A 26760-nucleotide genomic window follows, 5' to 3' on the forward strand; every position below is an offset into this window, starting at 1 on the left:
ATTTCTGCTTCTTCCATCATCGGCAATACAGATTCATACTGCCATCTACTGTAGGCTATTAACATCTGTGGAAAAAAAGGAGACTAATAATCAAAACAACTGTAGTGAATTTATGTAAGTGTCATAGTTGTGCAATATTATGTACACATTTCTGTATGAACCTTTCACGTACAATCACCACCACAAGGTCGACCCTCTGCCAATTGGAGCCTCACCTAAAAACTCACTTTCCCTTGCAGCTTTGCGGCTCCCCCTCCCATCTCGCGCCTTCCCTCTTGTCTCTCCTCGAACTGCTAGCCGTCGGTGTGTGTTGTTGTTGAAGCAATGATGGCGGCAGCGGGATGCGGATCAGCAACCGCGGCTGCCGTAGGAGGCCAAGGTGGAACCGTTACGGCCAGAGGTCGTTTCCCCGGTCGGCCTTGGTCGTCACGCAGTCGTTTGCGCTCAGAGAAACGGTGGCAACTCGGACGATCAGGCTCAGACGGTGATGATGTGACTAACGGAGGGCCAAGGCCCGCGAACCTGGTCCTATCGTTAAACGAAGACCAGTCTCACTTGCGCTTACTTGGACTAGAGGCGAGCCACCATACCCTTGGCCAGGCTGGATACAGCTCTAGTGGGAGTGAAGAGGTGAGGTCCCAAACCGACCCAGGAGTTAGTACCTTTATTTTCATCTTATATTTTGTGTGATTGTTGAATGTGCGAGTATGAGTGCTGTCCGCGGCAATGTGACTGGTTAGCAGCGCACCATGGAGAAATGTCAACATCCTTTCGCTAGGCTAACGTTAGCTTCAAACTCGGTATGCTAACATTACATGCTAACGAATGTTAGCGTAGTGCAGCTTTCCGTGACATTTAATGATTAGCCGGAACACAAAATACCGCTTCAGCAAAGCAGCAGGGAAGATACAGTAGTTCCCGTAACTGCTCTAATTTAGGTTGAATATTTAGAGTATAACATATATATATATTTAAAGCTAGTGGATGAGTACGCCAGTTTGTAAACAGGAGTAATTTCATCTAACGTTATGGCCCGCTCGTTCTCGGGCCACGGCGTTAGCAGCTCGCTAATAGCTAGCTAACAGTAGCGAACACAAAGAACGGGAGGGCTAACTGTGCACAGCGGCTAACGGGAGTTGCTTTTACTAGTTTAAATAAGCAAACACAAAATTATTCACTTCTTTGCTTAATGTAACGTTAACTGTGATGTGAACAATCAGATAACTAAGTTGTACTTTTAGGCTAGCTTTTCTGTATACAGCAGTGAGTAACGTTAGCGTTAAACGCTACCGAGAGGTGGGGATGGCAAACTGCTAGCTAATGTTACCAAACGCGACAGGTTTAAATGGTGGTGCGTAAGTGTGCCATAGCCATTTGCACAGTTATTGGAACTGAAAGCTCGCCACTACTAAACATCAAACTTTGATCCTTAATGTATAATCCTGATCTGTAAGAGTGGAGCTGTTGGTTGGCTTTCAGGTTACAGCTGCAGCCATGGGGGAGATTTAACGTTACAGTACTTTGGAGGGAATCGTAATTGTAGACCTACCTCTCCCTGCAGTTTTTTGTAGGTGTTCTGCTAGCTGCTCAAGTGTGGGTCGTGCACAGCTTGTAGACCTCTGATCTTGCATGAAGTTGTAAATATTCTGGATTACATGTAACTGCATCATGAGAAATTCAGGAGTTCCCCCAAACAGTCAAACACATTATTGGTTGTTACAAATATATTTTTAATGATTTGACAACCACTTAGTCCACTATGCTAATACATACATACATACATACATACATACATACATACATACATACATACATACATACATACATACATACATACATTGTTACGTTTGGTGTATTTATACAATCATTATGTTGGACAATAATCCATTCTTCACAATGAATTTTCAGAGACATTTTCCATGTTCCTCCATCTACAGTAATGTGGATACAATTAGTGCCATGCTCTAGATTTCAGAATGAATGCCGTTCACTCAAATATTTTAGACATTGTTTTTGCTGATGGTTTGGAATCCTCCAGCAGAGTGGTGTTACTTTTCTTCAAGTGTTAATTTTTCTTTTCTTTTTTACTTTTCAAGGGAGATGACTTCAGAGGGTTTGAAGCTGAGAGAAAAGGCTCCAAAGGACCTCTGTGGTCACGACAAAACCCTTCCAAAGGTAAAAATATGAAGAAAATACAAGTATATTACTGCACCAAATGACAACAAGTCATATCAACAAATCATATTTATTGTAGTTTATGAACAACACACGTTTAGCTTAAGCATGCAACACAATATCTAAGGAAGGTTCTTGCTAATGCCAGTTTAGCATTCACTGCAGGAGCCATGGATTTTGTCATATTTAAGATCTTTTTTGTTGTGTAGGTGATGCTGTCAACACAAAGTCTAAACGACAAAGTGAGAAGCTCCCGCTTAAAACACCAGCAGTGGAGGCAGATATCACCCCACCTGATCCTGTGAAGGATGCAAATTCTTTGGAGAAAACACACGGCTTATCTCCAGAAGCAGAGCACGCAAAAGACGGCAGGAAAGGAAAAAACACTATGGATCGACAGTCCACTAAAAGCGGAGCCGCATCAGCAGCACCAAGGATTACTATAAAGTTGGTGGCCAAAAAGAAAATGAAAACCGTAAAGGAGCCTCATAAAAAATCTGCGAAGAAGTTGAAGATAAAGGGGATCCAGGATCAGCCTAAAGCCAAGGACATTCAGGGCGACCAGATTTCAAGTGCTCACGTCAAATTAAAAACTGAACCGCAAGAGGATGAACTTGGCACTGAAGATAAGGGAGGGGGGACTGTACCCGCAAGAAGGCGTGGAAGATCAGCTTCAAAGAAAACAGAGCCTGACTGCCAGACGAGCGTCAAAGTTGTGGTTGATGACCAAAAATCAAAAGAGAGAAAATCACCTGATCAGTTTGACACTGTGAAGGAGAGTGGCCCGCAGCCGAAAACAAATTCAAAGAAATTAAAGCATAAGGACATTGTGACTGAGCAAAGTTCTGAGGTTAATCAACAAGTTATTCGTAGGAGCAATAGAGTCACTAACCCGCTCACTAAAAAAGTCTCAGACAGTGCCGCTGATCCAGAAAGTCTGAGTAACAGTGATGCCGTTCTGGTGGAGTCTAAGCCAGAAGTGTCTCAAACAACGGAGACCAAACCATCAGTGAGAAGTGACAGGCGAAGGCAAAGCAAGAGGCTGAATAAGGATGCTACGGGGCCAGAAAACCACGGTACATCATCCACAGAGACTGATCCCTTATCGGAAAAATCCAGCGACAGTTTGCTTTTGAAAAATGAGGAAATGCGGGTCCCAAGCTTAAAGTTGATGAAGATCAAAAACCCCAAATTTGATGCACAGGCCAGTGGGAAGAAGTCAACTCGAAAGAAAAGGCCGAGAAAAAAATTTGTCTGGTCTTTAACATTAGTGAAAAAAGAAAGTCAGACACAGGGCGCTGAAAACACTGTTAAAGTAACAGAGAAGACTGTGAGTGAAGTGGATCAGTCCACGTGCTGTGACACCGGTGTCAACAAGAGTTTGAAGGCAGTGGATAAAAAGTCTAAACTGGATACCTCAGCCCCTGTAGAGAGCAAAAGCTTGGACAGTGATGAGAAGGGTTCCCAAAACAAGGCCGACGTGTCATTTGAGGAAAAGTCCAATTCACAGGTGGAAGTTAACGCGGAACACGTCAATGAAACGCCTCCACAAGAAATCACTAAAACTGATTGCGGGAAAGTTCCACCTCTTCAGATCAAGAAGGTCTCCTCACCTGGGAAATGTAAAAGCTCAAAGCCATCCTTTTTGATTCAGCAAGTTAGCCCTGTGTCTGAAAATATGGAGGAGGTTCTGAAAGATCTGAGTGAGGTGAATGAGGACAAATCCTCGTGTCTGGATGCTCTAGTTCCACCAACTAGGAGACTAAGGCGGAGGACACCGAGCGTTGACTCACCTCAAATGAAGTTTGTCGGTCATAAGCCAGTGGCCACACAGAAACGGAGGCTCAGAATGAGTTCACCGGAGAAAGATACACTGCCGGAGCCCGTCGAAGACGCTTCTCAGGCTTCAACTGAAGATTCCAGCTCACACGGTCTTCCTAAAAATGCCTTTCAGGATTTGGCTGTGGACCTCTCACTGGCGACCAATGCAAACTCCACTGAAGTTCCTGATGAGGATTCCTCAAAAATGTCCGACGATCCCTCACAGGTGCCAGTTGAAGTTTCTCCGCAGAAGGTGGAGAATGAGGTAGAACCACAGATCGAAGAGGCCAAACCATTGCCTGTGCCTTCCAAACCTAGAAGATGTAGAAATAATAAACTAGGGAAAAAGAGATCTGTTCAAAGCAAGAAGGCTGTTGTCTCACCTGAACCTGCTGTCGGCCCCCCAGAGGTGGCTACTGTTGAAGCTACTATCACAGAGTCTGTTGTCGTAACGGAAGTGAGTCAGCCAGAAATAAAAGATTGTACCCAGCTTGAGGCGAAACAGGACACCGTGTCAGTGGAAGAAAATCCGATATTGATATCGGTAAAAGAGGAAACCGACATCCAGTTAATAGATAGTCAACATTCTTTGGTGGCAGAAAGTCCAGTAAGAAATCCAAAACCGCGGTGCCTGAAAACGAGATATCTCAAAAAAGGCAAAAAGAAGCGTAAAATTTTGATTGGGCAGCGTCAGAAACACAGGCACAGGAGCAGAGACGGGAAGTTCGCTCCACTTAAATTTTCTGAAAGTCAGAAAATTGTTGAGGGGGATAGTGACATTTCCACCCCTGTGGAAGATACACCACCAGCCCCACGCTCTATGCTGGTTGGAGTTCACAAAAAACACAAAAAAAGACCGTCAGGCCTTCACTTTATGGGGTCCAAAAGGCCAAAGCCACCATCAAGAATAATTTCTCAGCTGATGGAAATGGGGCTTAATGACAGCTTGAAGCAGGAAGAAACGGACACATTAGTCGATGAGAGACGAGCAGATGTTGTTGATGCCCAACCGGGTAAATCAAAGTTTGTGAAAAACATCAAGCACTTCATTATGCCCGTTGTGAGTGCCAGATCCTCACGAGTGATAAAGACGCCGCAAAGGTTCATGGATGACGCTGGAATGTCGGTGTTGCCTCGAAGAAACTCCCCAAAGAAGGGTTTACAGCTGGGCCTGCCAATGCGCCCAGGAAAGAGGCGAGAGGATGAAATGGGCAGAGCTTTATCCCCCATCCTGCCGAGCGACGACGAGGACATACTGAGTGAAGCTCAGCTGGACGTTGATCTGTTTTCATCTCAGGACCTAGATGACGACATCGATATAGCTGACGGCCTGTTTTCTGACAGAATAAGTGGCAAAATTGAGAAGAAGAAGTCTCTTCTAAAGAACTCTTCTTTCAAGTGGCATGTGCCAGAAGAGCCGAGCGAGGAAATGTACACACTGGACAAAACTTCAGAGGACAAATGTGAGGATCTGTTTTCATCTGCACTACTTGAAAAGCCCGCAGAAGTATCTACTGAACTGCTGGACGCCCCGAGAAAGAAAAGTTTCCAGAAGTTTAATAAACAAGCGGCTCAGCTCAAGATTTATCAAAGGCTCAAGAAGGCACGCGCGGGACTTCCCAAAAGCAGAAACACAACCGAGATGGACAGCGCGAGTAAACTTCTTCAGCCTCCTGTTGATTTAGCCGAGGGACTCGACGATGAGGCCATGAGCATCAGCCTCAGGCAACGGAACACGAACGCAGGGAAGGACAAATCCAAGCTCAAGATAGAAGACCTGGATTCTCCTGGAGTGGTGAGAAAAGTCTCTGTGTGTGTTCGGACTATGAACTCCAAGTCCCTCTTACTTCAGCTTGGTGACAAAGAGGGTTTAGCAGAGAGAGACAGCGCCCAGCTTCACTCAGGTAAGCGACATGATTTAAAAAGCATCAGATGACTTCATGCAACATGTGCTTTGTTACTCATAACACATTGCCATTTTATTACTTTATTTGTACAGGAGAGCTGCAATCAGAGCAGCACTCAGGCGATTATCTCGGATCCGTGGAGAAGGGAGCTTCACAAAGAGCGCGCCTCACTGGTGCAAATAAGAGAATGTTCAATCTCCTCAGGAAAGCCAAGGTCCAGCTCATGAAGATTGACCAGCAGAAACAGCTGAAGTCCTCTGGGGTACGGTCATGATCACCGCACAGTACATGATCTCTGTCATTGTGGACATAAGTTCATTATTAGATAAAGTCTACGTAACAGGACCTGTAATAGATGAGGAAAACCTGATTCTGTTCTTTTTGTGTGTGTTTTCTTTTAAAGCATTCTGAAGCATTTATTGATGCCTTTGTTTTCTCCCGTTAACCCTGTAGCTGTTATCCGGCCCGACTGGTGCCAGATCTCGAGATGTGAACTCAAAGAGACAAAGGAGGAAGCAGAGGGTTCAGCTTGGTGCTGATGTTCCAGTCAAGACGGAGCCCGCTCAAGGACAAGTAAGTGTAAGAAATCAATAGACCCGAGGCAGAAACCGACCCAACTGCAATTCTTGTTTCTGTCTCTAGTTTTACAGTTTCATTGTTGTTCATTAACCGTACGCTATAGTTGCAAACATGCCCTGTTCAGTATACTTTACGCAAATCTATGAGTAATCATTCACATTTGAAAACAATTGATGTCAATTCCAGCCTCTTAACATCAGTGCCTCTATCTCTTATCTAATTTTTACATTTATTCCAGCCGCAACTCGTCTCCCCGCTGTGCCAGGAGTTCCGTAGAGCCGGAGGTCCACGTATCAAGCACGTGTGTCGAGCTGCATCCGTGGTGTTGGGGCAGCCTCGAGCCTTGGTACCAGATGACATTCCCAGACTCAGCGCCTTGCCTCTGCATGAAAGATCTGGCATTTCCCCTTCAGCCATCCCTAAAGGTAGGTGTAAACCGACAGACCTTTCCTGATTGGCTTTCATAAGACATGCTCATTAACTTCTCATGACTTGAATGGGATGATTTGATAGCGGCGGCAGCAGTAGATGTATAGCACTAGTTTCAAATTCGTCGTCCTGGCAAAGGATGGAGTATTAAAGAAACTTAGCAGACGGATACATTGAAATTGAATATTTAATGATCAATGCATCTCCTTAGGCACCTACGTCCAACAGCCCATCATTTTTATGTTTCTAAATCTGCATGTTGATCTATTTATCTGTAGAATGCAAACAAAAGAACCACGCAATAAATGTAGCCCTCATTATTTAATACAGTTTTATTTATAGTTGGCTTATTGCTTCAACGTTCTTCCTATAAATTGTACTATTCTATGGATTTGATGTATGTTTGGCTGTCGTGATTCTGCTTGATTGTGTAAAATCCTTTAGGAGCATTTTTGAAAGATAAAATGTAATTTACTGTGCGTGAGTCGAAACCTAAAAATGAATGCCGACAAATTATCTGCAACCACATCCTGAAGGGTAAAGTACTTAACTTAACTGACTAATGGATGAATGTCTATTGTTGTTGCAGATATTGGTTCTCCCTCTGAATCAGACAGTCCCGAGCTGTCCGATCCAAAGTTCACCAAGGCGAAGAAGCCGTCGAATTTTGCGAAACGGAAAGGCCTCGGGCCGTTTGGATATCGCTCTCGGAGGTGTGGCGTGTGCAAAGGCTGCAACCACGAGGACGACTGTGGCAAGTGCATGAACTGCCTCGACAAGCCCAAGTTTGGTGGTCCCAATACCAAACGGCAGTGTTGTGTGTAAGTTGACCCTATATTTAATTCTTAGCTGTACTCCCATCGCAGTGTTTAAAAAATAATTGAAAATGTGTATTTTTTTCTTAACACAAGGTATAAGAGATGTGATCAGATTGAAGAGAGAAAAGCACGCCGACTAAGTGGAAGAACGGCACCGAAAGGTAGGTTTTCACTCGAGCGTGCATGCTTCATGTTCACTTCCAAAACATTTACCGTGTCAGCAACAAGCCGCCTCTTTCTGTCTTTTTTAAGGTGCCTCTAAGCGACGGCGGTCCTCTCTCAGCGGGGGTCATTCGAGTAATGATGAGGGGAACGAGGGCGGTGCGGATTCACCGTCTGGTCTCCAGGTCGACGGCCACAGTCCGTCAGTGAGGAAGCAGCCGAAGCGTGTCGTGAAACCCCGCGTCTACTTTGACCTGGTGGACTACGACTCCGACCTCGACGACAAAGCGGTCTCAAGCTCTGCCTCACCGGCCAGGAGACGGGGCGCAGGGTCCCGGTTCAGTCAAGGTGAATTAACACTCAGAAACTAGACAACATGATGTTTCTGACTTCTGATGTGCCTCTTTATATAATGCATTTTGTTTTTCCTGCCTTCTAAAGACTTTGTGTCACTGGATGGATTCCTTGGAGACATTTCAGATGAAGAAGTCCGGCATCGAAAGTCCAGCTCACACCGTGTACCACCAGCTCGACGTAAACCTGAGAAGGTGGGTAACTCTGAGTTTGACTCGTGCTCGTGCCCTGGTTTGATGACACCGTTTGAATTTGTGGCAGGCTTGTGTTTGATTTGCTCTCCGGTTGTAGAGGTATACCGGTTCACAGTAAACCATGGTAGGAAAATGGACGGTTATCATACCATGACATTTGCTTACCTTACAAATAAATTCAAATCCGCAGCGTGAAATAACTTTTTGGATATTCCAATAATGACCTTGAGAACTGACAAACCAGTTTTCAATACATGTAGATGCAAAGTGTCCCATTCCAAACTTCAATCCCGAACGGAAAAACACATGGACGCTTAAACGTTGACCATCAAAATCATTTTCCTGTTCTGTAACTGATAAACACAAACACACTGGCTCCATAAAGAAACACACACACACACCTCCCCAGCTGGAGGGGGCTGATATAAGCTATTGTGTGTGTGTGTGTGTGTGTGTGTGTGTGTGTGTGTGTGTGTGTGTGTGTGTGTGAGAGTGTGTGTGAGTGTGAGTGAAAGGTACAGACAGGAGCAGTCTGACGGTGCTATTGCGCACCTAAAGTAAATGTTTATAATAATAGGACAAAGCTCACAGCTGATGTTATTTTTCATGTTGCAGTTGAAGGAGGCTGTGTGGTATTCAGTGGATCAGCAGTTGTGGAGGAGGGGGAACCATTTATAGGTTTTATAGTCCAATATCTCTCCTCAGACTGGCAGCTTTAGTGCCATTGTCCGGAGACCACACCTCAGAATACATCTCAGAAATATTTGTTTGTTTTGATGCTCCAGGATTGGACAATTCCAATTCAACAGACAATGCAACAAAAATTAAAGTCTCTGAAATACGTATTGACTCACTCGTTTTTGGCCACAATTTAAATTTGGCCATTAACAAAGGCTTGAAGATCTAAAGAGTGGAATCTGCTGTCAGAGCACGACGACACTTAAATCAAGCATTTTCTCAGAGTTGGAAGAAGAAGAAAAGACCTGAAACTCCCTCAGCATGCTCTAATCCATGATAAATAATAACTTTTGAGATGATCTCTAGTGTTCCTAGAGCATCGACAGGCAGTCTGCGCAGTCATGGCTAACGACAGGAGCACATGAAAAGATGGTGACAGTACCACTCATGAGAATGACAACACGCTTCTTCAACCTCTCTATGGCCTCACCAGTGCTCAGGCCTCGAAGAAACAAGTTGCAACATACGCAACATCGCAGGGATTATGTCATCGGTCAACACTACACCTGGCATCTTATTTGACGGGCTTATTGCACAGGGTTTGCAAGGGTTTGAGAGAAAGCACATTAGAATACTTGGTGAAAAGCAAGTATATGTTCGCTTTAAGTGTGTCGAGTCCTGCCCACATTCATGTTATAATATTCTCTCAGGGTCTCTCGTCTCAGGGTTCTTTGGAGCAGACTCCCCCCAGTGTCCTGGCTGCACTTGCTCATGGTTTTGAGCAGAGAGACACAGAGTCTTCTAAACCTACTCATAAAATCAGGATTGACTTCAAGGTAAGTCACTTTTTTTACCATACATAATGTATTGAAACATAAAAAAACACTTCCGAAATGATGAATGAATGTAAAAAAAAAAAAGAAACAGTAAATTAGTCAGGAGACATATTATTCTGCTGGTAACCACTGTAATCAGTCTTTTCCCAGTTGTTAATTGAGTTGTGTGCATGATGTCTTTGTTTTCAGGAGGACTGTACTTTGGACAACGTCTGGAATATGGGTGGTTTAAGTATATTGACCTCTGCACCGCCCATGCCACCATGTGTTTGCTTCCTTTGTGCCAGTAAAGGGCAACATGAGGTAACTGCTTCATGCATTTGCTCTGTTTTTATAGAAGTAGTTGATCTGTTTCTTTGCTCTTCTGTCATTTGTGTTTAAGCTGGCGACTGACAAGATTTTTGAAATTCAGAAATGTGTTTGTGAATTTCTTATCGCAGATGCTCTATTGCCAAGTATGCTGTGAGCCCTTCCACCAGTTTTGCCTTGATCCAGCGGACCGCCCCTCTGAAGAGAACAAGGAGAACTGGTGCTGTCGTCGCTGCAAGTTCTGCCACGTGTGCGGCAGGAAAAACAAGCCCTCAAAGGTACTGCCTGCTATTCTAGCGTGTTTTGCTATATGTTACTTCTCTGTATTAATGTCGTTCAGTCAGGAAGCATTACATTTTCCTGTCTCCCTCAGCCGTTGTTGGAGTGTGAACGATGCCAGAACTGCTATCATACTTCCTGTCTGGGACCCAACTACCCAAAACAAAACAAGAAGAGGAAAGCTTGGGTAGGTTTCATTCTTCTTAGAAAACGCAAAGTCATGTATGTTTAATAGAAGCGCGCTCATGTTGGACTTCATTAATTGCTGGTCCTAATAAGCTGGTGTCTCTACAGGTTTGTATGACATGCATCAGGTGTAAGAGTTGTGGCGTCACACCGGGGAAGAGTTGGGACACCGACTGGAACCACGACAAAGGACTCTGTCCAGACTGTTCAAAACTCAATGAACTGGGTGAGGAGAGAGTTAATGATCTGTCCTCATCATCTACCACCATTACTGATCTATGTTGAGGCTAATCTCTTCTGAATGTCTTTGTCTTATAAGGTAACTACTGTCCAATCTGCTTCAAGTGCTATGAGGACAATGACTACGACAGTCAGATGATGCAGTGTGGCACCTGTAACCACTGGGTACACGCCAAGTGTGAGGATCTAACAGGTGATTTTTTTTCTTCATCCTTTTTTAGGATGAAAGTACCCGAAGAGAGTCAAGGCTGTGCTCATTAGCACGGGTGAAGCCATGTTAAACTTAATACAAATTACACCGGAAAAACAGCTCAAGTAGGGGGATATATAATACTTGTATTACTTGTCATTATCTATTATTTGCTGAGCTTTCATACAATGCCCTGCTTCCCACACATGCAGTCGGTGCACATGATCTCGTGAAGACATGCCGTAGGTATTTGAACGTGTATTTGGTTGTAAATACATTTTGCTAAACCTCCACTGCTTCATCCCCGTCTCCTGTAAAATCCTTTATAGATGAGCTGTACGAGATCCTGTCCAGCTTGCCAGAGAGTGTCGTGTATTCATGTCGGCCATGCAGTGTGACCCAGCCCAGTGCTTGGAGAGAGCTGCTCTACATTGAGCTCAGGTCCGGGGTGGAAAAGGTGCTGGCCTGCTTGCTCTCCTCCACCCTTACCCAGCACCTTGTTGCCTGCTCACAGGTAGGAGACTGGGCTTTCTTTTTTTATGAATCAAACGTAACATGACAGTCACGTGATGGGTTTATGTGTGTGTTTAGTAAAACCTATGAAATACAGTGTGTCAAATATGCTTTGGTTTCTCCTGCAGTGTGAGAAGTTGGTTGATCCTAACAGCGGAATAGAAGGACAGCCGGCGTGTGATCTCCGAGCTGTTGGCAAGAAGTTTGACAAAGGCCTTTATACTACTTTGGTGAGTACACAACCTCTTAAGTGTCTACACTTGAGTACCTAAGTGAAGTGGGAAAAACTGGTCTTAATTGTATTGGGCTTTATGGATATTACATTCTAAATTTCAGTAAGAATTGAGATACTTTTAAGACCGAAAATCCCAATATGCTTGGAAATATCACAGAAGTGCAGCTTAGTGGATACTAAAATATGTTTGTTTTTTATAGAAAATGTTCCATGAAGATGTGGTTCAGGTTGTGCGAAAGAGGCTTGAGCAAGAGGAGAATCTTCCAGAAGAGAAGAGACCGACCGCCCTGGCACGCTCTTACTACTTAAAGGTACGGTATGACCAAAAAAGAACTGTCAACATATTGGTTATTTTGGGATACAAGTGCAAGAAACTGCAAAGGGAAGCTTTGTAATAGCTTTAAAAATGCAGGCACGTTAGCATTTATGAATAACTGATATGATTTTTGTCTTCAGCTCCTCGAGGAAGTGTTTAATTGGTTCAACAGCCAAGACCCAAAGGTGTGGAACTCTTGTACCAAAGACTTACCCATGTGAGTATTGGTTGTCATTTACTGAAAATAATTATAATAATAGGTTTTAAAAGAGTACTTTTCGGATATAGTCCTTCATCATGATATGCAGCGCTTATACACATATATAAATGTATATCTATTCCAAGCACTGCTCATGAAAATAAATATGTATTAGCTGTTGAACGGTTGAATTCTTTCTTAAATAGGGGTATGCTGTCCCAAGCTGTCCATCCTCCCACAACGGAGCATGTTTACGCCCAGTGGCAGGAGAGGGAGGAGCTCTCATCTAGGGCTCCGCTCGGGCTCCTGCAGGACGACAATGGACAAAGCTTAATTGTAAAGGAGGAAGAAGCAGTTTCTCCATTGTCTGAGGAGCCAATAAGTCAGAACTACTTCAAAACCAGCAGGGCCGTCAGGCTCAAATTCAAAGGTAATGCTGTCAATCTTGGAGGGCTGGAAATAGAATTGGCATCTCATTTTATTTTTATTTTTTTGTGCGGTGTTTGGCCTCCTGTGTCTTGACATTTGTACATTTTTATAGGGAAAAGGGGCCGCCTTTCAAAAACTGATTTGGACACCGGCTGGTCTAAGGATGATGAGAGACAGTGCTCTATGTGCCAAAAATATGGAGACCTCAAACCTAATGTAAGTACTGCATCAAACATGAAAATGAAAAGTACATCGTACGTTGTTAATACACAACTTGGCGAGTAAACTGTACACACAGCATTTTTTTGCTTACTCGAGTGTGTTTTTTTTTTTTTGGTTCGATAGGACGCAGGCCGGTTGCTGTACTTGGGCCAGAATGAGTGGGCACATGTCAACTGCTGTCTGTGGTCAGCTGAGGTGTTTGAAGAAGACAATGGCTCTCTGCTGCATGTACACAGTGCTTCCACAAGGGGCCGCTTGATGGTAGGTTGTTCATTTACCTCATAAATGAATTTACCTTTTGGGTCAATAATATGCATTTCTAAAAAATATTACTAGGAATCTGAGTTTGATGACTTATAAACTCGTAAATGGATATTGATATTTAAGACTTGGATGTAATTGTAAAATATTTATATGTAAATATGTATTCTTGGAATTTATTGCTGTCCCTTTATTCCATCTTTCCTCTTAGCGATGTGAACGCTGCAACCAGACGGGTGCCACAGTGGGCTGTTGTCTGACATCTTGTCAAAGCAACTATCACTTCATGTGCGCCCGCTCCCGTCACTGTGTGTTCCAGGAGGATAAAAAGGTCTATTGCTACAAACACCGACATCTCATCAGTGGCAAGGTAGATTCTTCTCTTCCAGCCGCAGTCTCTGGCTGTATCAGTTCTGAGTTTGATTCCGGGTTGCATTATCACTTGTTTTCCTTTTGTTTCGCAGATGATAACTGGTCAGGAATTTGAAGTTAACCGCAGGGTGTATGTGGATTTTGAGGGGATCAGCCCCCGCAGAAAATTCTTGACTGGACTGGAACCAGAATTAATCAACGTGATTATTGGTAAGCGCCCATCTTTTAGCCTGTTTCCTATTCACTTTATGACATCTGTTATGACTTATCTTTAACTAATCGGTATTCACATTGTCACTCTGCAGGTTCGTTGCAGATAGACCAACTCGGTGTGCTGACAGAACTTTCGGCCAGCAAAGGAAAACTGTTTCCTGTGGGTTTTCAGTAAGTTGCATTTTATTCTTTTCAAATGGTATTATATAATTAAATCTTATGTAACATAGAATAAAAAAGCACTTTTAAAATGTTCTTCTTCCTGCTTAAGGTGTTCTCGTTGGTACTGGAGTACAGTTAATCCATTGCGCCAGTGCAAATATACATGTAAAGTGCGGGAGGTTCGGCCGGTTGTCCTTGAGAAGCCTGTTGAGGAGATGCCCGACCAAGGAGACAATAACACAGTTGCTCACAGTCCCTGTCCACTGTCTGGTGTGTATTTTACGACTGAAAAACTGCAGTTCTTTAGACAAATAGTACTAGATTGTTTCATAAACCATTTTTTCCATTCATCTTCAGAATCTGAAGCTCAGGAGAATGATACAACAGAATCCCAACCCCCAACGGAGGAAACCTTTATCCCAGGACCCAAGTCAGATCACGGTGCAAGGCCAAAGATTCCCAGGAGGCCAGCTGGAGGAATGTCCCGACCCCTGCCATCCCCAGGTACAGTATACATTTATTTATAAGTACACGAACAACAAATATGTTGATCCAATCAAAAACACCTCTCAATTCTGATTTCTTCTCAGGAGTAAAGCAGTTGAAACCCCACCACATATTAACCATAAGTGACCTGGAGGACACGCAAAGGGTTCTTCGCCACAGCCCACACTTCCAGACAACAGGCCTCCACGGTCACATGCCCCCCCCTCCTCTGGGTCCTCTGACTGGACCAATTACTCTCCGTGCTGGAAAGTCTTCCCTTCCCACTTCCCCGCTGCTCCCACTTGGCGCTCCAGACAACCTGACCAATTCTCCATCATCCCGCTCAGTCGGAGGTAGAAGTGCCTCCTCAGTCCGATGCCCTGGGAATACGATGACCCATTGTACCTCATCTTTCTTTCCTCAGCCACCCTGGCAGGACAGTGCAGCAGGCTTTCCCTCACCAAGTCTGTCCTTCTCTCCAACCATACCACACCTACCCAGAAATCGCTTGTCATTTGATCTGAACCAGTCGGACTCAGTCGAGGTGCCACACAACTTCTTAGCTTCACCGGAACCTGAAGATGTCTCTCCAGCAAACGGTACATCACCACAGGGGGATTTAGACCAACAGAAGGGTGAAGGAGAATTTCCCTACAGTTCATTCCACAAGGATTCCAACGCGAGTCTGGCCCAAGAGATGAGGGCAGAACTGGAGATTGAGGAGACACTCCTGAATGAAGGCGTGGCAATGAACTGCGGGGGACAAATCGTGGTGGACGGGGATGATCGGGACGAATTTTGGGAAAGAACCCAAGACGTTCACAAGAGGAAGACTCTAGTTGCCAACCTGCCGCGGTCAGCAGCTTCAGCCAGGGATGACTTAAGCAACACCTCTTCTGATGATGATATGGAGCACTATTTTGACTTCTCGCGGACAATAGTCAGCTGTCCCGGATCAAAAGATCATTCCAAATCTCCCTCCTCCCCTTCCTCCCGTCCTATGGCTCAGCTAGATGGTGTAGACGACGGTACAGAGAGTGATACCACTACTATAGCGACCAACGATGATGCTCAGAAAGTTGAGGGTTGTAGTCAAGCTCAGATACAAGCCAAAACCCTCAATAATAAAAATGCCGCTGAATCGAACACTCCAAACAGCACACAGGGTGTTCAGAGTCTCTTCCCCAAAGCATCGTCCAACGATAAGCACACAGATTCTTCATCGGTCACCATCGCAGTTGCCAGTAAAAGTCCTACAGACGGTTCACGTCAAGATCCACCTAAATCCCACGATGCCAGCCATTCAAATGAGGGCAACATGGGATTTGTTTCTCCACAAATTCCCCAAAACTCAGAGGTTTTATTCCAGAGTCCACATCTGGTTCCTTTGCTGGAAGGCACACCGCTTGAGACCCAACAATCTGAAGCTCGTAAACCCCTGAGCTCAGAGTCTGACAGCAGCCACTCTACTGTGTTGATGAACCACTCAACAGCTAATACTGTGGAATCTGCTGATAACAGTCAGGGCACCCTGCTGGGCCTTCTTCAGCCCTCCCCTGTCATTTCTACAGACATACAGAACCCCTCTCAAGGCCTCGTTGACTCTCTGCAGATGTATTCCTGTTTACCAGGTTTCAGTAAACCTCTAACAAGTATTACACTTCAGCCAGTAACATCCTCACAAGAGTTAACCTTCCCATCCATGGGCCCCTTGTCTGCTAAACTAACCACCATCGGTCCTGTTGTAGACGTGACACAAACGATGGCAAACGTTGCCGCTCAAAACAATCCAGTGCTGTCAGCTTTGTCAGGCACAGGAACATGCGGAACCGTCTCTCTGCCCATCTACTCCACACAAACACAGCCATTGTGCTCCGCAGCTGTCACCATTGTTTCTTCTTCTGCGGCAATATCGTCTCTTTCTGTGCTTTCAACACAATGTTCAACAGCTCCGACGTCGGTCCAAACCACCTCGGCCCCTGTCATCCTAAATGGTTACAGCTCTTCATCTGTTCAGAAGGAAGCCCCATCGGGCCACACGATCTCCATCAACTTCTCCACAACCAGGCCGGCTTTAGAACCTCAGCAGCCAGTGGTTCCACAGGCTTTACCTGGACACGCTATTCTTACTGTGAAGGAGGTGGGCGGTCCCAATGTAGATCCTACACCACACGTCCTGCTGGTGAACCGCCTCGGGCAGATCTTTGTGAAGAACCCCGAAAGCAACACGTTTCAGCTTCCCACGCCCAGCTCCTCCTCCTACAACTGTGTCACGCAGATCGCCAGCCTTTTGCAAAGCAACGCGCTGTCGGCCACGCTAGCAGCAGCTGGTAATATGACCGCTCCATCCCCCGGGGCCAGCGTTGCAACAGCAGTTCCTCCGCCCCCGGTTCAGAATCCAACCACAATCACACAGCTGCTTACTCACAATAGCAACGGTACAGTGGCGTCGGTTAATGTTAAGAAGCCAAGGAAGAGTGCCAAAACGCCAAAACATGAAACCGCTCCAGAGTTGAAAAAATCAAAGAAGAAGAAGGATTCTAGTGCGTCCAGGAAATCCAAGTCGTCCAAGGAGTCGGCGCCTCAGCCTGCTCCGCCATCTGAGAATCCTCCCATGACTCCTGCTGAGAGCGCCCAAGCCATTATCAATCAAGCAATGGCGAGTAACTACACCCCCAAGTGGAGTGGGCTTCGAACACTGAGCCCTTCCTCACTGGTTTTACCACCGGGCCTACTCATTGAACCGGAGCCTCCAGTGTTGCCTCGCTCTCCCCCAGTAACGCCAACACCAGCTCCGGCACCCCGACCTCGCACCCATGTCCGCATGAAGAGAGTGTCTTCGCTTTCAGACCGTATCGTCACAAAGAAGTCTAAAGTGGACTTCTTAAAACCAGAACCCCCCAGTGAGGACGAGGAGCAGCGCAGACCAACCTTTCCGAGCATCTCCAGCCGAGCTTCAGGAGTCCGCATCAAGACCCCGACAGTGAAAGGAGTACTGAACCTGGACCAGTTGAAGGAGGAGCATATAAGTGATATTGAAAGCTTAGGGTAAGATTTTTCTCACCTTTTTTAAAAAGGGCTGCAACTAACTGCAAATGTTTCACTTTTTGCACCTGATAACGGTAAATTACGCCAGAAGACTGTATTACATTGAGTGCATTTGATTACGGTTTTATGTAAACATTTGTACTCTTGTTTTTCTCAGATCGGAGCCGTGGGATTATACGTCTCAGGGCGAACAAGGCAAACAGCATGCATGGGAACCAGTGGGACACAGCACCCTGACTGACTGGAAGAAATACTCTGGTATTCATGCATTTTAACTGCTCGATTGAATGAGTTCTGGGAGTTCCAAAATAATTCCGTAGTTCAACAACATCTAACACTTATAGTGTGACACTGACTAATGCATGGCACTTTGTTAAAATAGTTTGAAAGACTGACTGTATAGATGTGTCATTTTTAGGCGCTGCTTCTACCTCAGATGATGAACCACCGCTGTCTGGCGAGGATGAGGAGTTTCCAACTAACAGAGACCAGCCGCACTTAACGTTTGAGATAACCAGCGACGACGGTTTCAGGGCAGAGGCAGACAGTATCGAGGGTAAGGCTGATGTTGCATCAGCAATATTTTCCTCAAAAGCCTTTAAATGATCAAGCATGTTCTCAAAATCAGAAAACGAGTTTCTCCGTGTGATTATTGTGTCGCCATTTTTGCTCATTGTGTTCACATCATGACGCCTAAATTCTTAACTCTCTTTGCAGTGGCGTGGAAAGCGGTGATCGATGGGGTGCAGGAGGCACGAGCTATTGCCAGGTTGAGACCTCTGACCTTTCAGAGGATCACAGGCGCCCACATGCTGGGTCTGGTCCATGATGCAGTGGTGTTCTTGCTGGAGCAACTGCAAGGAGCCCACCGCTGTCAACGCCATGCCTTCCGCTTCTTCAAACAGTTCACGCAGGAGGACGACCTCCCCGTCAATCCCACCGGTTGTGCTCGCTCTGAGCTGTATCTGAGGTATGTCTACCAATTACAGGTCACATCGGTTACAGATCAGTGCTGCGCTTGTCTTTATTGGACCTATTATCAAGTCCTTTACAATAAATGTAGGTGGTATAGCATTACAAAGGATAACAAATAAAGTGTCACGTCTTAAAGTATTTAGCTTTTTGTGTTTGAGTCCATACTCATCTCAACCTGGTATTGTTTTCTCTTGTCTCTCAACAGGAAGTCCACATTTGACATGTTTAACTTCCTGGCTTCTCAGCATAGACAGCTTCCTGACATTGGGCCGTATGACGATGAGGAAGATGAGGTTCTTTTGAAGTCCACGAGGTCAGGCTTCATTCATTTAGTTGTATATTTTTCCTCGGGTAAAATGTACCAACAACCTGTTTCATAACAAAAGGCAAAAAAGAGGCTTCTCTCCAAAGTTTTGCTTTTTACTTTTTTACTTTACTTTTGCTTTTTTTCCCTGCAATTTACAATTCAACCTTGAATGGTAACCTTTTAGATGTGGTCCCGTGTGTCCTAAATGTTAAGTCTATTCAGACAATTTTGTTAAAAATAAATGGCTGGAAGTTTTTGTTGAGTTGTGTTCTGCTCTTCCTCAGACGGGCTACTAGTTTGGAGTTGCCCATGGCCATGCGCTTCAGACATCTGGAAAGGACATCCAAGGAGGCCGTAGGCGTGTACAGGTCAGCACAGAACTACACTTTCAAAATAATCAGAATGCAATGCTTTTGGTTTACAAATGTTAGTGGGAACAACGAAATTGTTAAGCATTTCAAACAAACGCCTTGTGAAGGTAGGACACAAAGTGACTCCAACAAGATGTTGCAATCATCATCATTTAGAATGTTTAGGATAAAATTGTAATCAAATTTGGGTACAAACCGTCACTAAATCATACGATAATGCATCCCTGTCAACATACATGTAATATGCATGAATTTCACATTTTTAAAACCGAAAAACAAGAATGTTTGTCACTTTGTATTTTAAATAAATGTATAAAAGACACGCACACTAAAAAACATAACAGGAGAAAATAACTGGTCTGAGGAAATGTCATCAGAATCTAGATCAGCATCAAATAGCGCATGACAATAGTCGCTTTCTGGGAATATTAAGGATTTTAACTGAGACAAACTAATGGCCAACGAGTGAAGTCCATTTCAATATGTAATGGAGCGTGAGCGCCATCTACAGGGGAAGGAGGATCACTCTGCATAGGAGAGCATGTCCTCTAAATTAAAAGGCAACTGGAGTGCATTCAAGATCTATAGCAGTTCATGTCAAATGTGCACCAGAACAAGTTCTGGGGGGTTTCCAAACGTGTTGTGTATGTGTGGAAGACTGGGTAACATGTGTGGGGGAAATGGTGAAAAAATATAAACAGATGATCTGTGAGAAGCCTCTGGCCTCTGTCAACAACAGCTGCTGCACAGCTGTCCGATCTGGAGCAGTTTTATGGAAGCGAGTATAAGAGGAAGGCGTGTGAAACACTGCCACAAAGTGAGAACAAACAAAACTTTAGTCTCAGCCATGCGTGCTGTTCTGTTTTGGCTTTACTTACATCCAGTGGTCCTTTTTAAGCGAAATGCTAAAGTAATTACGCCAACATGGTCCTGTTCAAAGTGTTGATGTTCAGCAGACAATATTTGCTTTAATCGTCATCACAGTTTAGCATGCCAATCCGGTGATAAACCTAGTATTGGACAAATTAAATTATAACTATTTTTTACTGTACTTACTTACTGTTTTTACTTTATCTAATATCCATGTTCGATCTGTTGTAGTGCTATCCCACTGTTTCAATAAATAGACTGAATTCAATTTATTAGTATAATAATGAAATTATTTTCATTTCCAAGCCCTCGTTTGCTCAAATCTCTCAATTTAATACTCAATATATCGTATTTGAGCCCATTTTATACCTTAAATTGTAAATATTTGTGAGAAATTGGGTTGGGTCTGCACCTCAGCAGACTGCATAACTCAGCTGACACATCCTCACTGTTGGCGTAGCAGCAAACAAACTTGTCTGACATCTGTGGGTGTGTTGCAGGTCTGCTATCCACGGCCGTGGTCTTTTCTGCAAGAGGAACATTGAAGCAGGGGAGATGGTGATTGAATATGCCGGCATCGTCATTCGCTCAGTGCTCACTGACAAAAGGGAGAAGTACTACGACGGCAAGGTCGGTCGCGTTTCTATGTCTTCGATCAGTTTCATTCAAATGTAGTCAACAATAAATGAGGGTTAAAGAACGGTTAGAGGGTGCATCGATAGGATTTACATGTGTTGGCCTTCGCAGGGTATCGGCTGTTACATGTTCCGCATTGACGACTTCGATGTGGTGGATGCGACCATGCACGGCAACGCGGCGAGATTCATCAACCATTCCTGTGAACCTAACTGCTACTCTCGTGTGATCAACGTGGAAGGCCGGAAGCACATCGTCATCTTTGCGCTTCGGAAGATCTACAGAGGGGAGGAGCTCACCTACGACTACAAGTTCCCCATCGAAGACGCCAGCAGCAAACTCAACTGCAACTGTGGGGCCCGGCGATGTCGGCGTTTCCTCAACTGAGACGTCCCTCGTATGAAAACGGGAGGATCCTGTTATACTAGTAAGCCTTAAATTAAGGTGGATTGGGGAGGCAGCACAGAAGGGGAATTAGCCACTAAGAGACCAGTCTGAAATATTTTGCTGGTCAGAAGTGATATTTGGACGTTTTTTTTATGGATATTGGAAGAAGAAAAAGTGGAGAACCTGCGCAGAAAGTTTCTCCTTCGTCTGTGAACGAGTTCCGATGTACAGCTGACACAGCAGCATCACAACAGCAGTAAACATGGTTTTAGTGTTCAGGACAGCAGAACATTTAAACCGGATGTTAAAAATGTTCCTGGGTCGGTATGGATGACACCAATAGAGTTTCTTTAATACACACGTCAAGCCTTATCTGTTTGAATCATTGCTGAAAACCTATTGCTAGGTTTTGAGAGATTCCCTATACGTTTTATTCATTTCTGGGGGGGGGGGGGGGGGGGGGGTGTTGTGTCTGTCTCTATTACACTTGTGATCATGTTTGCTCCATCCTCCAGTGGTGAAGTCCGTTCTTGAGCCATACATTTACTCAAACCTTTTATTTGTGTGTTTTATCTCACATTTAACACTTTTCACGTTGTTAATATTTTTTTGTTTTAGACTCTTTTTTTTTTTTCTTTTTTTTTCCGGGAATAACAAAACAACCATGGTGCTAAGCTTTGAACGGTCTTTATCTTCTATAGTTGGACAAAAATGTCCCTCAAATCAGGAATAGTTTAGCTGTTTATTCACCCTGCTGAGACCATTACTCTTACATGTATGCACTTAAGCAGCGCTCTTCTCGGAATGTAAAGTGTCTGCTGAGTTTCACACTTTAAATCATCGGTGTGCTATTCGTCACCTGCTCGCATCCTGTCGATTTCAAAATAGAAAGCAATGTAACGGTTCCAGTCGGTAACATAGTGTCATATTTATAAAGACAGGAACGTGTCTTTAAGGCGTGTTTTTCTCTCGATGTACAGTGTATGTAGCAAACACTACCCAAGCCAAAAGTGAAGAGTTGTGGTGAATATCACTTTTTTTTAAATATATATTTTACTACTGTCATGCCAGATGCTCATTACCTATTGCAATAAGACGTTGCTGCCCTACAGTTGCACATAGAACAACCATCAAAACGTACAAATACTTTTCATCTTTGTGAAACCTGCTACAGTTTATCTGTTAATCAGGGAGAGCGCTGGTATAAAGCATCGCCACTGAGTGGATGTTCAGCTCTGGCACCGAGCTTGTTGAGAACATGGCGCGCAGACTTTCTAGTCTGAGACGGAGCTGAGAAAATGCACTCTCGGTACCTTTTGAAATAATGTTCAATTGTTGTTCTTAGTCGATGTTCAGTGCCGTCATTGATGAGACTAATCTAATTCACACACTGTTCAAATTGGTAGTTCTATTTATTCGTGTTTTGATTTATATTTTTAATGGTGAAAGGTTGTGCTTTGTAAAAAAAAAAACTAAAAAAAAATAACGGTGACGGTCCAGTTTATAAGGAGATCTCCCCCATTTGTATCTTTTTGTTCCGTTTACAGCTGATGTCCTTTTGTTTCACTAATTTACTTGAATTTTCTTTCGGGGCGGTTGTGTCGTGCGTTTAAGCCTTTGTGACAGAAGTTGATCTAAAGCAGGTATTTTTAAAGAATCCTTTTAATTTGTTTTTGTTTTGTAACAATAGATTACTGACGGTCTTAGAATCAGCCACAGGAGTAAAGTGAGCACTGTTTGCCTCCCCGAGGCCATGATCATCTCCCCCCCCCCACCCTCTTCTCTTCTTCCTTCTTGGAGCAAATTTCCATCATGTTTTTGTCTTGATCTTAATCACCTTTCTTTCTTGCATGTCCAATCACTGGGATGGAGCCCAGATTTACTTGTGTCAATCACCTAGCTGACAACAAGAGCAGAGTCACTCCCAACTCCTTGCAAGGATTCTACCTCAGCTGTTTACGCAGATGTTTGGGAATACTGATGCAAAAAGAGAGGATGATAATTTTAGAGTAGCTTGGTTTTAATGTCCTGCAGAGCTGGTGGGTGAGTGAGTGCGTCTGTTTGTGTCATTTATGTGTGTGTGTGTGTGTTTGCAATGAAGGATGAAAGCACTAGTCAAAACCTGAAGTTATCATGACCATCTCTCCCAGAATCTGTTAAGAAAGCTGTATGTTATATATATACACACATATATATAAAAATATATATATAGATATATAGTAGGGTTATTTTAAAGTAAGTGTAAAAGACATACAAATGAGAAAATATGTGATCTTTAAATTTACGTCTTTGTTACCATGTACAAATAAACCCTGGGTTTGTAAATATTTGTATACATATTTCTAAACCTGTTTAATTTTTCTATGCACTTTTTTTATTTATAATGTTATTTGCTTAATAAAGATGTTAAGATGTTTGAACAAATTTCATTTTTTATTATAAAAGTAGAAAAAGGAATCACTGGAAATGTCAGAGTATTCGGCTTCTGCCTCAAAGCTAACGTGGTTATTGAATCATGCTTCACATCATCACAGGACTGGTTTCATTTTGATTCTTATGAACAAAAAAAAACAATTGTTACGCTAATAATTATACTTCCATTATGTGCATAAATGTAATAAGATGATTTTAAAAGTGGTTCAATGCAGACGAATAAGAACATTTTATCAGCTCAATATGTGCACTAATGCAGGTACTTGAAGGTACAAATAAGCATTGTGCTGGTTTTAAATGTTGCCCACAGAGGCCATGCAGAGTAACTGCCGGTTTAAGCCTTTTTTGGGTTAATTTAGTATTGTATATTTCCAAAACATTGAGGTACCCACAAGACACAAACTAAGAAGAGAATAGTCCAAATTAAAGCAGCACAGGCTGAGACATCCTGACTTACAGTCTCTGGTAAGTGTCAGCCCCAAGAACATTTAATCCCAGGCTTCCCATAATGCAACTTGATAATATCCTGTCTGATACATGTCCATGGCTCTGACATCACTCCCTGTTTACTATAGGGTTCATTATATTTACCCCTTAGAACATTTCTCCTCTGCATTGAACTACTCTCCCTGTACATTTCCTTTGTATTAATACTGATCGGTTCTGGAAGCCTCCTTTATCATCATTTCTTTGTAAATCTGACAGAAATGATCATTGGTTGTATGTTACACTTGCATCACATTCAGTCCCAGTTTGGCGAGAACCGTGACGGCGTCGTTGCGCTCCATATGTTTGAGCAGCCTGGCCAGGTGCCCGACTGTCCAGTCGGGTTGCCTGCTGGTGACCCCCTCCAACACTGCTCTCAAAGGGCTCTTACTCTCCTTCATAGAGTAGGTGTAAGTAATCCAGGTGGCGGGGAAGGAGCAATGAGACGCCAGATGTTTGGTGTTCTTGACTCCTTGGTTTTCTGGATCTAACAAAATCACCAGCTCCTCCAAGACGTCCAGGTTGTCGAGCACTGTCTGTAAAGGTGCCGACAGGATGTCTGGACCTACAGAGGAAAGTTCTAGGGTGTCAAATGTATTCTTTTGCCAATTCATTGCACTGGTTTAGTTAAAGTTGTGTTATTAGAGCTCAGTGTGACAATTGGTCCAATAACAACGTAGACTGGCTGCTGTTCAGTCTGGGCCATTCTCATTGTTACTGCTGTTCCAGCAGATCATGATGTGTGAACAATCATTTATAAAGCTCCACCTAACATGACTGATACATTTGTCACAGACTGACTCAAACATACTGTTTACACAGTACATTTAGCAATAGCTGTATCATTTCCACTTACTCAGAATGTGCTCCAGGTCATTGTTACCAGGTGGAGCAGACAGCGGAGAGAACCCTGCGTTGATGTACGAAGATCTTCTGCGATAACTCAGCACCGTGTGCTGACCTGTGGGAAACCCAAGCATGAGACGTTTCCCAGTCTGAGTCGTGTCCACACAGGGCTTTCTTTTCCACTTTTATGCTCATTTGTCTGCGAGTAAAACCTTAACTTTAAATATGCAAACCTCTTTTCCGCTTCATGTAGATCAGAAAAGTGCATATCACAACAAGCATGATGGAAATGATGATGGCAAATGGTATTGTCCCTGCAAAAAAATGAAAAGTCCAGGTAAAATTTAGACAATGAAGAAATGTGTTATTGTTCCACAACACAGTGTTTGTTTATTTAACTCACATAGTAGGCCTACACCATGACTGACTGGAACTGGGTAGAGGGGAGGTCGTGTAGTCGCTGCACGTGGTTTAAAGCTGGATCCTTGGTTTGTCTGAATCTGAAATGAATTGTTTATTTTTTAAAGTGCTTAGAATTATTTTGATATTTTAAAATAAATGAGTTTATGCTGTTATAGACCTGTCGATAACTTAACAAATTCTAACTAAATGAGTCACACCATGAAGTCACGGAAATTGTCCACGTCGGCAGATCAGTATCATCCGCACGCACGCAATTGGTGTACACTCCGTAGCCAGTGAAAGATAACTGATAATAGTTAAGTGCGTTACCGTTGTGCTGAATACACTTGAATCATAATGCGATGGTGTTGCTTCCTGCGGAGAGAGACACAAACTGGGATCATGTACGCCAGTTCAAATGTATAAATAATAAATATATCAATTCTTAGGACCAGCCTACTCACTGGGACAGGAACTCCGGTCGCCCCGCTTCTGTAGAAATCCAGAGAACATCGAAACTGAACACACTTTTACTTTGCAAAGTCTTTACTTGGTATAACAACAGCAATAAAACGTCACTCTAGCCTGTTCCACAGTGGTAAGGCAACATGCCATGATTTGGCCAGTGTGATATTTCCTACATAACTTTGCCGTAGACTAGACTATGGATTGCAAAACAAATATTTGCTTTATTTGGCCTTGTTTTCCTCACAATGAACATGCCTTCTTACCCTGTGTATTGGCACTTGGTGTCAGAAGTTGTGTCGCACGGGGTCGATGTGTTAAACCCGGACGGACATACCGTACAAGGTCGACAGTGAGCGCCGCTGCCGTCATTAAAAGTATCGGCTTTGCACTTGGTCAAGGAGGACTCGTGTCTCCCTCCGTGGTCGTCAAAGCCACAGTTAATGGTGACTCCATACCCTGTGTTGTTAACAGCAACAATATAACAGAATACAGTACAATAACATAGGATGGAATAGAACATAATAATCATGACTTACCTGGCTTTCGAGGACACGGCGTACATTTTGAAACGCTTCTGTTCCAGAAGGTTGTCGTATCAGAGCATTTGAGAGAGTGTGTCATTGTTGCTCTACTGCGCTCAAGAGTAAAACACTGAAACCTAAAATCGGACAAGATGCATGGCGCCGCCCACTTTTAACCTCCTCACTGCCCATCTGCAAATGTAAGTATATGAGTTTGAGCTGTTTACACAACAGACTTATGTTTTTATATTATATATTTGTAATAATTGTATTTGTTGTGGCTATATCTCGCGGGCTCTAAGGGATGAATGGTGTGATCATCATCTCAATAACGGTTCTTATTGTTATGCATGCAGTCACTACATGATATTTCCTGTCTGGGCTTGCGTTTCTGCGTCACCTGTTTTACTCGTGAATTTCCGCTTAACCATGACGAGAAGGCTAG

General features: G+C 43.7%; 2 protein-coding genes across 4 annotated transcripts; one reads left to right on the forward strand and one right to left on the reverse strand.

Annotated features, from left to right (window-relative positions):
* Positions 1-324: 324 nt before the first annotated feature.
* On the forward strand, positions 325-21581 carry kmt2bb (lysine (K)-specific methyltransferase 2Bb; the record flags this gene model as incomplete). Of its 3 annotated transcripts, none has more annotated exons than XM_079164001.1 (36): positions 325-654; positions 2097-2175; positions 2385-5900; positions 5996-6165; positions 6357-6476; positions 6721-6907; positions 7501-7732; positions 7823-7890; positions 7982-8239; positions 8333-8439; positions 9828-9953; positions 10143-10256; positions 10394-10540; positions 10636-10728; positions 10836-10953; positions 11047-11160; positions 11487-11671; positions 11799-11900; positions 12106-12216; positions 12362-12438; positions 12627-12850; positions 12962-13065; positions 13195-13332; positions 13544-13702; positions 13797-13914; positions 14010-14088; positions 14189-14349; positions 14437-14583; positions 14670-17613; positions 17771-17871; positions 18032-18169; positions 18331-18583; positions 18794-18901; positions 19180-19263; positions 20637-20766; positions 20884-21581. In XM_079164001.1, 36 exons carry the CDS (start codon positions 325-327, stop codon positions 21157-21159), a joined length of 11418 nt encoding a protein of 3805 aa, XP_079020127.1. In that variant the 3' UTR covers positions 21160-21581. The 3 variants fall into 3 exon arrangements, with proteins under 3 accessions (XP_079020127.1, XP_079020128.1, XP_079020129.1); XM_079164002.1 differs by having other exon boundaries at positions 9843-9953; XM_079164003.1 differs by having other exon boundaries at positions 325-630.
* A 2044-nt stretch (positions 21582-23625) lies between these two features.
* On the reverse strand, positions 23626-26415 carry igflr1 (IGF-like family receptor 1; the record flags this gene model as incomplete). The annotated part of the gene is made up of 8 exons (XM_079165178.1): positions 23626-24643; positions 24935-25039; positions 25158-25238; positions 25328-25424; positions 25657-25701; positions 25791-25818; positions 26058-26250; positions 26331-26415. 8 exons carry the CDS (start codon positions 26413-26415, stop codon positions 24318-24320), a joined length of 960 nt encoding a protein of 319 aa, XP_079021304.1. The 3' UTR covers positions 23626-24317.
* Positions 26416-26760: the final 345 nt, after the last annotated feature.

The sequence above is a fragment of the Pholis gunnellus genome, assembly GCF_910591455.1.
Source record: "Pholis gunnellus genome assembly, chromosome: 8".
Taxonomy (NCBI): domain Eukaryota; kingdom Metazoa; phylum Chordata; class Actinopteri; order Perciformes; family Pholidae; genus Pholis; species Pholis gunnellus.